The sequence below is a fragment of the Phoca vitulina genome, unplaced genomic scaffold (assembly GCF_004348235.1).
Source record: "Phoca vitulina isolate PV1807 unplaced genomic scaffold, GSC_HSeal_1.0 scaffold11, whole genome shotgun sequence".
NCBI classification, from domain to species: Eukaryota; Metazoa; Chordata; class Mammalia; order Carnivora; family Phocidae; genus Phoca; species Phoca vitulina.
This window is the reverse complement of record NW_022589714.1, coordinates 18,169,330-18,184,188: the sequence shown is the minus strand read 5'-3', so window position 1 is coordinate 18,184,188 and position 14,859 is coordinate 18,169,330. Positions and strand designations below refer to the sequence as shown.

The window sequence follows — 14,859 nt, the reverse complement described above, 5'->3', positions numbered from 1 at the left end:
GAAGTAGCAGAAGCAAAGACAGAAGCAAGAGAAGCAGACTAGAGAGCTGGAACCAGGGGGAGTTGTGTATGGCTAGACCATAGTTTAGCAGGGCAGGAGAGGGTAGGAGATAAAGTAGAGACACTTGTGGCCTGGTTAAGGAGTTTGGACTCTGTCCTTATATAATATGTATGAACTATTTAAAGCTTCTAACTAGGGATATCCAGTGATCAGATTTGCATTTGAGAATGTCGTAGTTTGGAGAAGAGCAAGACTTGGGGCAAGGAGGCCAAAGGATTAAGCCAGGTGACAAATGATGGTGATTTCCTATTAGTGCTTAGTAGAGAAGATGGTGAGAAGTGGTTTTGAGAGATTTAGAAACAATACTCAAGAGCACCTAGTTTTTCTTGACTCTGTATTTTTTTTCTTCTCCCCTGCTTTTTTTGCTGTCCCTCATCTATCTCTGTTCTGTGGTGTTTCTTGCTTCTGATTGTCAGTATGTTGACCTCTATTTCCTCATTCCTTCCTCATATAATGTATCTTACCCTGCTCATTGACTTTTTTTAAAATGAATTTTATTGACAATAAAATTTATATGCAATAAAAGGTAAACAATTTAAGGTACATTTCATTGACTTTTTTTTTCCCCTCAAATTTTTATTTAAATTCTAGTTAATCAACACAGTGCAATATTGGTTTCAGGAGTAAAATTCAGTAATTGATCATGTACATACAACACTCAGTGCTCATCACAACAAGTGCTCCTTAATATCCATCCCCCATCCCTCACCCACAGTTCTCTGAAAAATATCTAACCCTGTGTAGCCACCACAGAGGGCATATAGAATCTTTCCTTTGCTCCAAAAGGTTTCTCTGTGCCTCTGTACTCTTGGTGTCTGGCTTCTTTCTTTTGGCATATTTCTGAAATTCATCCCTATTTTTGTGAGTACTATTAAGACAATTTCTTTTGTATTGGCAGGATAGAGGTTCATTTTATGGGTATACAACAATTTGTTTATCTGTTTACCTGTTAATGTGTCCATTAATTTTTCAAGTGTCTTTCCTACTGAAAAACCCTCTGTTTCTTTCTAGCTGAAACATAGTATTAACACTTTTTTGGAAGAAGCATTAAAATGCTTTATTAAATTACTGTATTTATTACATAATTTTATATTCCTGCTTCTGAGTTTTTAAAAAAAGTGGCCAAATCAGTCAAAAGGAGAACAAACACTTTTACAATGAACTATCATGAATTAGTAACCCTCGACATGCTTGATATACCTATTTCTCATTTATATTTTAGGTTCATCTGTTAACACGAGTTTGGGCAAAGAGGTCTTTATGATACAGGTTATCATCTTAAGTGAATTTGTGTGCTTTTTTATCTCTTATTTTCTACATAAAGTGGCAATAAAGATCTTTAGCAAGTAAATGTCCAGTAGGATAAAGCAACTTTGAAGCCAGGGTTTAAGGTGCAGTTTTTCTTTTAAAATCTTCACTTCCATGTGTAATTTCCATTAGTAGTCAGTAAATGGCTAATTTGCACAATTATAACAGAGCCAACAAGCAGTGTTGAAGCTAAGAAAAAAAAAAACCATAAAGTTTATGGTCTTGGGTTGTGATTCAAGAATTACAACCATAACTAACTTAATAACAAGCAGATTGAATGACGACTTACCTCCCAATGTTATTTTGACATTACATAATGACCTTTATATAATAGTACCTTTTATTTTAAACAATTCCTTAGAGGCACTATTGATATAATAGGGCTGTATATACAGATGTCAGTTTCATGGCTCCAAAGATCTACTGTGCATTTTGTAAACATATTTCAGTTATATTTTGGTGGTAAAGAGAGCAGGAAGATAATGCTTCCATTACAGTGATCAACTATGCATGTAGAAATTGGGTAGGAAGATGTGTGAAAAGGCTTACTGACTACTAATGGAAGTTATACATGGAAGAGAAGATGAAATCCGTTTTCATATATAAATTGCCTCTGTTGCATATATAACTGTCTCATAATGCTTTGGGGTAATTCAGCAAATATAGCACTGGAAATGGTGTTTGTACATACTGATCTTAAAGAGGGAAGTGTATAAATTGCTTTTTGATAAGTCCTTCTGATGCTCAGCTGTTGTATTGCATTAACCCACTCTTTTTTTCCCCAGACTTTGTTTTTCTTTCTTAAACAGTTGATTAAAACTTAACTTTTACTATTTCAGCACTGTTTTATTTTCCATTCTTAAAATAGTTAATACAAGTAAAAACAAAAATTCATTTATGCTCTCCTGCTCCTTGAAACAATGTGTCTTCATGCTTTAGAGCATTAGTATTTCAGTAGTAACATTGAATAAAAGTTTACCATATGAGAACCTTATTTTTCAAATACTTTTGGTATGATCTTACCTGAGTACATTTTAAATTTTATATCATAGTGAATTCTATTTTAAATCACACATTATTATGTAATGAATACTTTTACTTTTAGGAATTGCATGTGGGAATTTAAAAAAAGCAATACTCTCCACTCGATACATTATTTTTTTTAGTTAACATACTTCTAAGTGCTTTTATATCTCAGAAATGCATGGGTTTTGTTTATTTCCTGTGCCTGTCAATTCTGATTACCTTCTTTTCTCTTTGTTCTTCCGACTTTTCATCTGCATTCCACAGATTTCTTCTTCTGATGCTCCTCTTCAGCCTTTGGTATCCTCTCCTTCTCTACAAGCTGCTGTTGAGAAAAACAAATTGGAGGTATGGTAGTGTTCTAGCCAGCAACATAATGTAGTGTTCAATGGTAAATGAACTTCTCTTACAATGTGCCATAATTTGAGAGTGGTGTAATTGTTGTTTATATTTGAATGGTCTCCAGTATTAAATATATTAAATACAGCAATTTAAAAAATATTTTCCTATGTTGCAAGTACGATTAAAGGGCTTTGATCTGTTTAGTTTCAGAAAATGGATTTATTGGTAGTATAGATATATCTCAACATTTAAGAAGCAATTTTCTGTTGTTGTTTCCCTTACTACTTTATACTTACAGGAATTGTTTTATAGTTGCTATTGAATTCTTTGATCTATTAGAAAAGTCTTTGAAAATGTTTTCTTTAGAAGATTCTATTGTTATAAGCATTTGAAGAAAATTAATGTCAAGCAATGATAGTAATCATACAGATATAGTAATGTGTATAATAAAGATTTATGAATACAGAATCATCAGTGATAGTCATTAGGATGTGTTTGTGTAGGGGTGGTTAGAGTGAATGACAGTGATTCCTAATGGAGGAAAACAGATAACTTTACAGAGGTTTCTAATGCAATACAGTGTGTGCTGTGATTGACATTCACTCATTGTGCTGCTATTTAATATAGAAGGCATGCTTTTGATACATCTTAATTTTTTTTTTTTTTGAGAGCATACTCATGAGTGGAGGGTGGGAGAGGGGCAGAAGGAGAGAGAGAGAATCCCAAGCAGAACCCAGTATGGTGCTCGATCTCGTGTCCCTGACTGAGATCATGACCTGAGCAGAAATCAAGAGTCGGATACTTAACCGACTGAGCCACCCAGATACCCCACTATATCTTAAATTCTTAAATATTAGCTATAAGGATTAGGTTATATTCTAAGTAGAGAAAGAATCTTGTGAAAACAAACAAACCTGTGAGCAAAGTGGATTGTTTGGGTATTTGCAAGTAGATGGCATGACTAGAACATGCATAGGATAGGGAGAGAAGTGAGAGAACAGCCTACTTCTGAGCCTTCTGAAGGATTTTGGTCTTTACTCTGAAGGCCCTGGTACTTTAATGATGAGTTTTTAAGGGTAGGAAGGGTGACAGGATCTGATTTTCTTGTCATCACATGGCTTCCTATCTCTGGAGAATAAATTGTTTGCTGATGGGTGTGGAAAAAGCTTGAGAACCTGTTGCTTTAATCTATGAATAACATGATGGGAGCAGTTGCTAAAATGGAGGCAGAGAGAATAAAAAGGAGAGTGCAGTTTTAAGAGATTTTGAGAAGACTGAATCTGTGGGATTTAGTAATCAATGGATTGTGACAGTGGTTTGGGAAGCCTTGATGACTTCCAGTTTCTGGCTTGAGCATCTCAGTACAGATGGTGCTATCCAGGGAGAAAAGGATACAAGCTGATGGTGAGGAACAGGTTTGAGGAGAACAAAGGAAGGTGGGGGGTGATGAATTAAAAGTTGGATATGACTGTGGGACATCCAGGTATCTAGTAGGTGATTGGATATACAAGTGTATAGCCCAGAGAACAGATCCAGGCTAGGGGCAATGGGGGTGGAGTTAGAGGGATTGAGAGAAGGATTGAGATTACAAGGCAGCCCAGGGAAAGTGTGTTGAGTGATAAGAGGAGAGTAATGAGAATGGAAAGCTGGGTACAATGAACTTAAGAGTTGGCAGAGCAAAGGGTGTTCATGAGGAGTCTGTAGGAGACAGTTTTGGAGCATGAAGTACATGGTTGGAATGTTGTAGGTATCTTAGGTCAACACACAGGCCCAGGAAAGAAGCACTCTAGGAGTGTGGCTGTTACCATGAGAAAGTGGAAGAATGTCAAAGGCAAAATTTTCCTTTTCAAAATTGCTTTCATGTGAGAAAAAGGGTGGAAACCCTTCACACACTTTTGTACCTTAAGCCACTTCCTGCCTGCAAGTCTTAGAAGTGGACATTGGTGATTCAAGATGGTGGCATAGGAAGACCCAGAGCTCCCCTTCTCCCATGGACAAACCAAATTTACAGCTACACATAGAACAGTTCTCTCTACAAAAGATGTGAAAACTAGCTGAACAGCTCCTTCACAACAAAGGACAAAAAGGCCACATTGAGATAGGTAGGTGAGCAGAGACATGGACTCACCAAAAACCCATCCCTGGTGCTGTAATCCACCAGTGGGAGTGATCTCACAAATATGGAGCATATCTCTGAGGAGCGAGCCACATCAGGCACCCCAACCCTTGGGACCTGCACTGGAGAGATGAGCCCCCAAAACATCTGGCTTTGGAAATCAATGGGTTTCATGTCAAGGATACCCAAAAAGCTGTAGGAAAGTAAAACTCTACTTTCCTTTTTGGAAGTCACAGAGCTGAAGAATACAATAACCGAACTAGAAAAATATGCTAGAATCAACAACAGACAAGATGAAGCAGAAAAACAGATCAGTGCCCTGGCAGACAGGGCCGTATAACTAACCTAAACAGCAGCAGAAAGGGAAAAAAAAAAAGGTTTTTTAAACAAAGATAACTTAAGGGACCTATGAGACAACATCAGTAACATTCACAGCTGAATGACAGTCACATTATAGGAGCTGCAGAAGGGGGAGAGCAGAAGGGACAAGAACTTATTTGAAGAAATAATGGCTGAAAAGTTTCCTAACCTGGGGAGGGAAACAGCCATACAGATCCAGGAAGCCCAGGGAGTTCCAAATAAAAGGTGAACCCAAAGAGATCCATGCCAACACACATTATAATTAAAATGTTAAAGCTAAAGATAGACTCATGGGAAGATGGTGGAGTAGGAAGATCCTGAGCTCACCTCCCAGGTGTATTCCAAGGCTGGAAATACATATAAAGCAACTCTCTGAGAAAGACTTGAAGACTAGCAGAACAGCTCTTACACAACTAAAGATATTTTAAAAAGTGATGTCAAGAAGAATAGGAGGGGCAGAGACATGGTCAGATTGGGAAATGAACCCCCAGCAAAGTAATGCACAAGTGGGAGGGATATCAAGGTAGGCCCTCCCTGAGAAGTGAGGGGGGTTCAAGCCCCATATTGGGCACCCCCTGCCCTGGGGGTGTCCACACTGGGAAGTTGAGCCTCCATAACATCTGGCTTTGCAGATCAATGGAGCTTAACTCCGTGAGGGCTAGAGGACTAGAGGGAATGGAGACCCTGCTTTTAAAGGGCCTCTGAACAGTTTCACTCGCTTGGAGACCCAGAACAGAGGTAGCAGTTTGAAAAGTGCCTGGAACATGCATGAAGGAGATTGGCTAATATTAGGGCATGTGCCAGAGGGGCAGGGATCTGTAGGAAGTTTCTCCAGGAACAGAGTACTGGAGGGCACCATTTTTTGGCCCTCCTTTAGCTGACCCGATACTGGCAGACGCTTGTTCTGACATTCTCCCATCAACCTCAGTAGCAACCATTCATCACCCCATTTCATGTTCCTCTGCAGACTGGCCTACCCCTGTAGGCACCCTTCCAAATGGCTCCTACCCCACCACAACCTGGCAGACAGCCTTTTTCTGGACCAGTTCCCCTCCCAAAGCAGCTTCTACCCACCTCCCCCACCCAGTGGGAAGACTTGGCTGGGACAGGCACTACTCCAAAGTGACTCGTGCCCCATGAAATGGGGGCCAGCCCTGCCTACCATCATGCCTGCAACAGTTGTGGCTAGGCCTTGCAGCCAGCCACCCTGGAGGCTAACTGCTCCCACCAGCATGTCTGCAGCAGCCACAGGCAGGCCTCTTCACCAGCTGGGCTGAGGCCAGCTCCATCCCTGCAGTGTGCCCACAGTTATAACAGCCAGGCGTTGGAGCCAGCCCCACCCACCAGCATGCTCCCAGCACTCATGGCCCAGTCACAGCAGGAGGGCGCATGCAGCCCACACAGAGGACACCCCTGAACTACCTGTTTCTAGTGACTGGGGAGCTTGTGTTTCTGGGCCCCACAAGATACTTTCTTCATAAGGCCACTACCTTCAAGACAGGGAGATGTAGCTGACCTACCCAATGTAGAAAAACAGGCAGACAATTAGACAAACCGAGGAGACAGAGGAATATGTTCTGAGCGAAAGAATAAGACAAAATTTCAGAAAAAGAACTAAACAAAAAGGAATTAATCTACCTGATAAAGAGTTCATAGTCAGTCACTGAATTGGAGAGAAAAATGGATGAACTCACTGAGAAATTTCATTAAAAAAATAGAAATATAAAAAAGAATCAGAGTAGGGTCACCTGGATGGCTCAGTCAGTTAGGCGTCTGCCTTTAGCTCAGGTCATGATCCCAAGGTCCTGGGATTAAGCCCTGCATCAGGCTCCCTGCTCCGTGGGGAGCCTGCTCTCCCTCTCCCCCTGCTTGTGTGCTCTCTCTCTCTCTGTCAAATAAATAAATAAATAAATCTTAAAAAAAAAAGAATCAGCTGAAGAATACTATAATTGAAATGAAAAATATACTCAGGAATCAATAGCAGATTAGAGGAGGCAGAAGAACAGAGCAGTGAGCTGCAGGGACAGGGTAGTGGAAATCAAGCTGAATGGCAAGAAGAAAAAAAATAAAAACATGAAAATGGGTGAAGGGACCTCTGGGACAGTATCAAGCATACTAAAATCAAAGTAGAAGAGAAGAGGCAGAAAACTTATTTGAAGAAATAATAAATGAAAACTTAACCAAATCTGGGAAGCAGACAGACATCCAGGTCAGTGGAGCACAGAGGGCCCGAAACAAGATGTGAACCCGAAGAGGTTCATACCAAAACACATAGTAATTAAAATGGAAATGTTTAAGTTAAAGGGAGGATCTTCAAACCAGCAAGAGAAAAGCAACTAGTTATATACTAGGGAATACCCATAAGACTATCAGCTGATTTCTCAGCAGAAAGTTTGTAGGCCACAAGGGAGTGGCATATGTTCAGAGTATGAAAGGAAAAAACTTAAAGGCAACAGTACCCTACCCAACTACGTTACCATTCAAAATTGAAGGAGAGCCTAAAGTTTCACAGATAAAAGTTAAAGGAGTTCATCACCACTAAACTGGCCTTATGAGAAATGTTAAAGGGAACTCTTTAAATGGAAAGAAAAGGCCATAACTAGAAGAAAATTATGAAAGGAAAAAATTTCACAGGTAAAAGCAAATATACCATAAAGGTAGTGAGTTAATCACTTATAAAGCCAGTATTGAGGTTAAAACACAAACTGATTAAATCAATTATATCTACAAAAATTAGCCAAGGGATACACCAAAAGATGTAAAATATGACATCATATACATAAAATGTGGAGGCTGGAGTAAAATTTTAGTGGTTCTAGAATATGTTCACATGTATGTGACCATCAGTGTAATATAGACTGCTATACATGTAAGATTATTATATATGAACCCAGTGGTAACCACAAATCAAAAACCTATAATAGGTAGACAAAAAATAGAAAAGTCTAAAAAAAGCCACCAAACCACAAGGGAAGAGAGCAAGAGAAGAAGAAGAAAGGAACAGAGAACTGCAAAAACAGCCAGAAAACAGTTAACAAAATGACAGTAAGAACATGCCTATCAAGAATTAGTTTAAATGTAAATGGACTGAATGTTCCAATCAAAAGACATAGAGCGGCTGAATGAATGAAACAAACAAGGTGTATCTATATGCTGCCTACAAGAGATTCACTTCAGATGTAAGGACACACAGACATAAAAAGATGTTTCATACAAATGGAAGCCGAAAGAAAGCTGGGGTAGCTATACTCAGATAAAATAGAATTTAAAAGACAGACCAGTAAAAGTCAAAGGCATCACATAATGATAAATGGAGCAGCCCAGCAAGAAGATACATTGTAAATATTTATGAATGCAACATAGGAGCACCTAAGTATATAAAACAGATATTAACAGACCTAAGGTACAAATTGACAGCAATACAATAATAGTGGACTTTAATACCTAACATAACAGTGGATAAATCATCCAGACAGAAAATCCTTAAGGACTCATTGGCCTTAGACAACACATTAGACCAGATATACTTAATAGATATGTATGGAACATTACATTCCAAAGTAGCAGAATACACATTCTTCTCAAGTGCACATGGATAGATCATATTTTAGACCATGAAACAAGTCTCAGTAAATTTAAGAAAATTGAAGTAATATCAAGCATCTTTTTATACCACAGTGGTATGAAACTAGAAATAAATCACAAAATGAAAACTGGAAAAAGCATAAATATATGGAGATTAAACAACACACTATGAACAGTTAATGGGTCAATGAAGAAATCAAAAGAGAAATTAAAAAATACCTTGAGACAAATGAAAATAAAGCATAGCAAAATCTGTGGGATTTAGGAAAAGCAGTTCTAAAAGGGAAGTTGATAGTGATACAGGCCTACCTCAAGAAATAAGAAAAATCCCAAATAACTATCTGTAACTTTATACCCAGAGGAACTAGGAAAAGAGGAACAAATGAAGCTCAGAATTAGTAGAAGGAATGAAATAATAAAATCAGAGTGGAATAAAGGAAATAGAGACTAAAATAAATTGAAAAGATCAATGAAACTGAGAGCCGAATTCTTTGAAAAGATAAATGAAAGTGATAAGTCTTTAGCCAGACTCATCAAGAAATAAAAGAGAAAGGACTCAAATAAAATCAGAAATGAAAAAAGGGAAGTAATGACCGATACCACAGAAAAAGAACAGATTATAAGAGACTACTATGAACAATTATATGCCAACAGATTGGAGAGTCTAAAAGAAATAGATAAATTCTTAGAAATATACAATCTGCCAAGACTGAATGATGAAGAAATAGAAAATCTGAATAGATCATTTACTAGCAAGGAGTTTGAATCAGTAGTCAAAAACCTCCCAACCAACAAAAGTCCAGGACCAGATGGCTTCATTAGTGAATCGTACCTCAAACTCTCCCAAAAAATTGAAGAGGAGAGAATGCTTCCCAATTAAAATTTTACAAGGCCAGCATTATCCTGGTACTAAAACCAGACAAGCACACCACAATAAAAAGAAAACTACAAGCCAATATCCCTGATGAACATAGGTGAAAAGATCCTCAACAAACTGTTAGCCAACTGAACTCAGCAATGCATTAAAAAGATCATACACCGTGACCAAATGGGATTTATTGAAAGGACGTGAGGATGGTTAAACATTTGCAAATCAATCAGCATGATCTACAATATTAACAAATTAAGGATAAAAATGACAATTATCTCAACAGATGCAGAAAAAGCATTTGACAAAATTCAAAATCCATTTATGATAAAAACTCTCATCAAAGCAAGAATGAAGGAAATGTACTTCAACATAATAAAGACCATATATGACAAGCCCCACAGCTCACATCATACTCAATGATGAAAAGCTAAAAGCTTTTCCTCTAAGATCAGGAACAAGACAAGGATGCCCACTCTTACCACTTCTATTCAGCATAGTATTAGAAGTTCTGGCTGGACAAGTTAGGCAAGAAAAAGAAAAAAATGCTTCCAAATTAGGAAGAAGTAAAATTGTTATTATTTGTGGACAACGTGATTTTATATATAGAAGACCCTAAAAACTCCACCAAAAAGCTGTGAGAACTTAGAACTTCAGTAAAGTTGCAGGATGCAAAATCAATATACAAAAATCTATTCTTTCTCTACACTAGCAACAAATGGTTAGAGAAATTAAGAAAACAATCTTATTTACAATCACATCAAAAAGAATAAAACACCTAGGAAGAAATTTAACCAAGGAGGTGGAAGACCTCTACACTGGAAAGTTCAAGATATTGATGAATGAAAAAAGACACAAGTAAATGGAAATTATTATATGTCCATTGATTGGAAGAATTAATATTGTTAAAATGTCCGTTTACCCAAAGCAGTTTATAGAATCAGTGCAATCCTTATCAAAATCCCAATCGCATTTTTCACAGAAATAGAACAAACGTTCTAAAATTTGTATGGAACCACAAGAGATCCTGAATAGCCAAAGTGATGTTGAGAAAGAGGAACAAAGATGAAGGCATCACATTCCTTGATTTCAAAGGTATGGTAATCAAAACAGTATGGTATTGGCATAAAAACGGATAAATAGACTACTGCAGCAGAATAGAGAGCACAGAAATAAACCCACATATATATGGTCAGTTAATTTATGCCAGAGGAGGCAAGAATATACAGTGGAGAAAGGACAGTCTCTTCAATAAATGGTTTGGGAAAACTGGACCAATATCTTATTCTGTATACAAAAATTAACTCAGTATGGATTAAAGACTTGAATGCAAGATTTGAAATCATAGAGCTACTAGAAGAAAACATAGTAAATTCCCTGCTATTGGTCTTACTGGTTATGGGTAGTAATGTATAACATGGTGACTAGAGCAACAGTACTGTATTTCACTATGTAACTTTATTTGGTGACAGGAGGAAACTAGACCTATGATGGTGATCATTTTGCAGTGTTATATGAATATTGAATCATTTTGTACACCTGAAATTAATATGTTATATGTAAATTATACTTCAGTTTTTTGAAAGAAAGGCATTGGTCTAATTCAGTGGTCTCCAGAGTCTGATGTCTGTAGCATTAAATATTAGAGAGAACCCCAAGGTAGTTCATTTATGATGTCTATTTGTGCTTTTTTTTTGTTATCCTTTCAAAATTTCTATTTTTATATATGTTTTATAATGTGCATAATGTAGTGTTGTATATACTTTATAAAGAAGTATATATGCATGGTATAGTATATATGCTCACAACTTTTTAAAGTAGGAGTACATAATAACAATTTTTTGAAGACTGTATCTTTAATCATGTCACTCAAGTATAGTTTGAGTATAATGAACCCAATACATGCTTTTCTCTATCTTACAGAAATTGGACATTTATTCCAGTTTTGTTTTTTTTGTTGTTGTTTTGTTGTTTTTTTTTACATAGAAGGTCTTTTTCACTACATCATTTGTATATATAGCAACCAAGTTTCAGGAACTATTTTACAATACCAAATACAGCTATATTTTGTTCTTGCTAAGAAAATAGTTTAAAACAAATTAGGTTCTCACAGTATTCTGATCTTTCAGCAGCTTTTGATTCTAGAGATGGGAGTCATCTGTGGATCAAACTGTATGACCTGCATTCAGAGCCCATGTTTTTAATGTTACTTCAAAGCTTGTGTCATAATACCTCTGCTGAAATCAGATTAGATGACAGCCATATTTTAGCAGCTGAAATTCCAGTGTTGAAGAGCACTGAGTTGTACTCTCTCTTTATTAAATCTAGCTGTATAATCTAAGTCATTTTTGGTGATGTCATATGTGCCTACCAGTTACAGTGATTAGAAGGACAAGCATTCTTCCCCACTCTCATGACAGTGCCTTCCTTGAGAAATTAACAGTTCTGTGAGGGTATAGAACAATTCATCCCCAACATATTAGTGAAAATATTTAATCACATTGCTTTCCTCACCAAATTTGATTAATAATATCTAGAAAATATTTCATAATAGATAAAAGATTTGTGCATATCTCATTTTTTATATTAACTTTGGCTTTATTTTTTTAAATTAATTTGCTTTTATTTAAATTTAATTAACATATAATTATTATTGGTTTCAGAGGTAGAGGTGCATATCTCATTTATTCTTCGCTTAGTAAATGGGACAAGGTTACTTATAAAGATGTTGTAAGGATTCAATGAGTGAAGACGGTATCTTGCACATAGTAAGGGTTCAATAAATATTAACCATTGTGGTATGAAAGAATAGCAATAAATACCAGTGCTGCACTTGGGAGTTTGGCTCTGTCTTCCCTCGGTCCTCCTGCTGATTTAGTTGTGTGGCTTCCTGCCTTACTTTCCTGTTTTTTTTCCTTCATTTGTAAAACAACCATGATCACATTTTTTTCAGACACTTATTGTATAAATTAAATTAGAAAATAAGGTGATTACCACAGTGTCTGGCCCATAGGAACTTTTATTATATGCCTTATGTTATAGCCTAGGAATTGCCAGTGTTATCTTTTCTCAATTATAAATAATAAAAATTATACTGTTGAAAGGTTGTGTCAAATACCATTTTAAAGACACAGGTACAAACAAACCAATAGGCATTTTGACTGAGTTTTGTGTGTTTATTATTCTGCCTTTCCTAGGTTCATCAGTTTATCTTTTCCCATTTGCTGCTAGGAAACTAAAGTACTAATTAATACTCATTTGTAGTAGTGATTCACTTCTAGGTTTCTAGGCATCTCTTACCTTTAAATGTCTTATGAATGCTCATGGTTTAATCTTTTATTTCATTTTCCTTTTTTGGCGTGTTTGTGGCCCTTAAGTTCTTAATATTATATCCTGTTTTATCCTTCTTGGAAATGCAAATTGTAGTCATCATAGTATCATTATAGTTTACCTAGATTGAGTTGGATTAAATACACTAATCAGTTTGCTCTGGTACCAGGCATATCCTTAACATTTTTTTTTAATGAGAAAATTATTGTACTTGTCCTTTTAAAAATCACAACATTATGTAGTGGACTAAGCATGTTTTGTGATATTTTAGAGATTATTTATTAGAGAGAAAGAGAGGGAGAGCATGCAAGTGGGGGGAGAGGCAGAGGGAGAGAATATTCAAGCAGACTTCCCACTGAGCATGGGGCTTGATCATATGACCCATGAGATCATGACCTGAGCCGAAATCAAGAATTGGTGCTTAACCAACTGAGCCACCCAGGTGCCCCCATGTTTTGTGATATTTTAAAAAATTAAAGCATTTTTTTCCTTTTCGCCTCATGTTCACATGTTGTAATCTGTCTTCATTTGTGTGATAAGGAACTCTCTTTTAGCAGTTAGTTTACTTTTTCTTCTTCTTCAAATTTCAACATGATGGTTGCTAGTAGGAAGCCTAGCCTGATGTAAAGATACAGTGAGAATTTATTGAGTAGAGGTCTCATTTGTTTAAAACAAACTCTAAAATTTCAAAGAAGTTCTAAATAGTTTCACCTGTCTCAAATTTTTTAAAGCAAAGATATTCTTTGTTGTGTTATCAACATGTAATTTCAGTGACCATATGAATTTGCTGTGTTTACTTTTATATTTCAGTATCACTGGATATTGTCATCACTGAACACTTCCTCAAATAATGACTCAAACTAGTAAAATAAAAATATGTTAAGAGCTGACATTTTTTACAAAGTAAATTGATCAAAACTATGGTCTGTGTTTTAGAAAGAAAAGGAAAAAAAAAAGGAAGAGAAAAGGAAAGAAAAGGAGCCAGAAAAGCCTGCAAAACCTCTTACAACTGAAAAGGTAAAATTCATTTTTTTTAAAATCCATTAAGATTACCATCTTATTTTTGTAGTCTTACATATGAATGTTTTTTAGGTTATTTATAATATGTGAATAATCATTCTTTCATTAAGTAATTTTTGAATGAATATGTGTGCTAAGCATGTCCTTCTATATTGTCCTATATAATTTTTAGTCAGTTATATATCTATGGGTACAGATCATGTGAACTCCTCAAGGACTAGTATTCTCTTATTAATGACATAAAGAAAAATGTTTTTAGTTTTCATGCACAATCAGATTTCAGTGAAAGTTTGAAGAGATCATACCTGAGGGGGCCTTCAGAAAAGAGTTGATGCTTAAAGGTAAACATTTGAGGTAGATTTTGAGTGGATTAAGGTGGAAGGCAAGAGTGTGTCATTTGGAGAGAATACCTTGAGGTTAGGTATAGAAAGTGAAAATAGACAAAGTATATTTAGAAAAATAGTATCTCTATAGAAAAAATATCTATGTATAGAAAAAATATTTGAAGAAAGATGTGTATCTGTGTATAGAGAGTAGTGAAAAGACCAGCATGGTAGATTGAGCCCAAATTGTAGAGGACCTTAAAGTCCATGTTGTTTTTTGGAGGAATGGCTGTGGGTAACATTCCAAAGTTTGTAGAGAGAGACCTAATTCAGAAAGGTTCTTTGGGAAGATTATTTTGGCAGTGATATGCAAGATAGATGTGCTTAGGCAAACTAGAGGGAGAGAGAACATTAGCTTTTTAAAAGGCATTGGGTAAATAATTATGGCAGCTTGGCTTTGAATGTATTTGATCATGAAAGTATGGAAGCATGGTAAAGGAATTGTCAGTAAAGGGAACATCCTT

At 36.3% G+C, this 14,859-nt stretch overlaps 1 protein-coding gene across 2 annotated transcripts in view; it reads left to right on the top strand.

The window, feature by feature from the left end:
- The window catches only part of SMAP1 (small ArfGAP 1), a 163,564-nt gene that overhangs the window by 72,917 nt on the left and 75,788 nt on the right, over window positions 1-14,859 (top strand). For both annotated transcript variants that reach the window (XM_032409521.1, XM_032409522.1), the window contains exons 5-6: window positions 2,659-2,739; window positions 13,929-14,009. In XM_032409521.1, coding sequence (XP_032265412.1) covers window positions 2,659-2,739; window positions 13,929-14,009 — 162 coding nt within the window. The remainder of the gene's footprint in view (window positions 1-2,658; window positions 2,740-13,928; window positions 14,010-14,859) is intronic.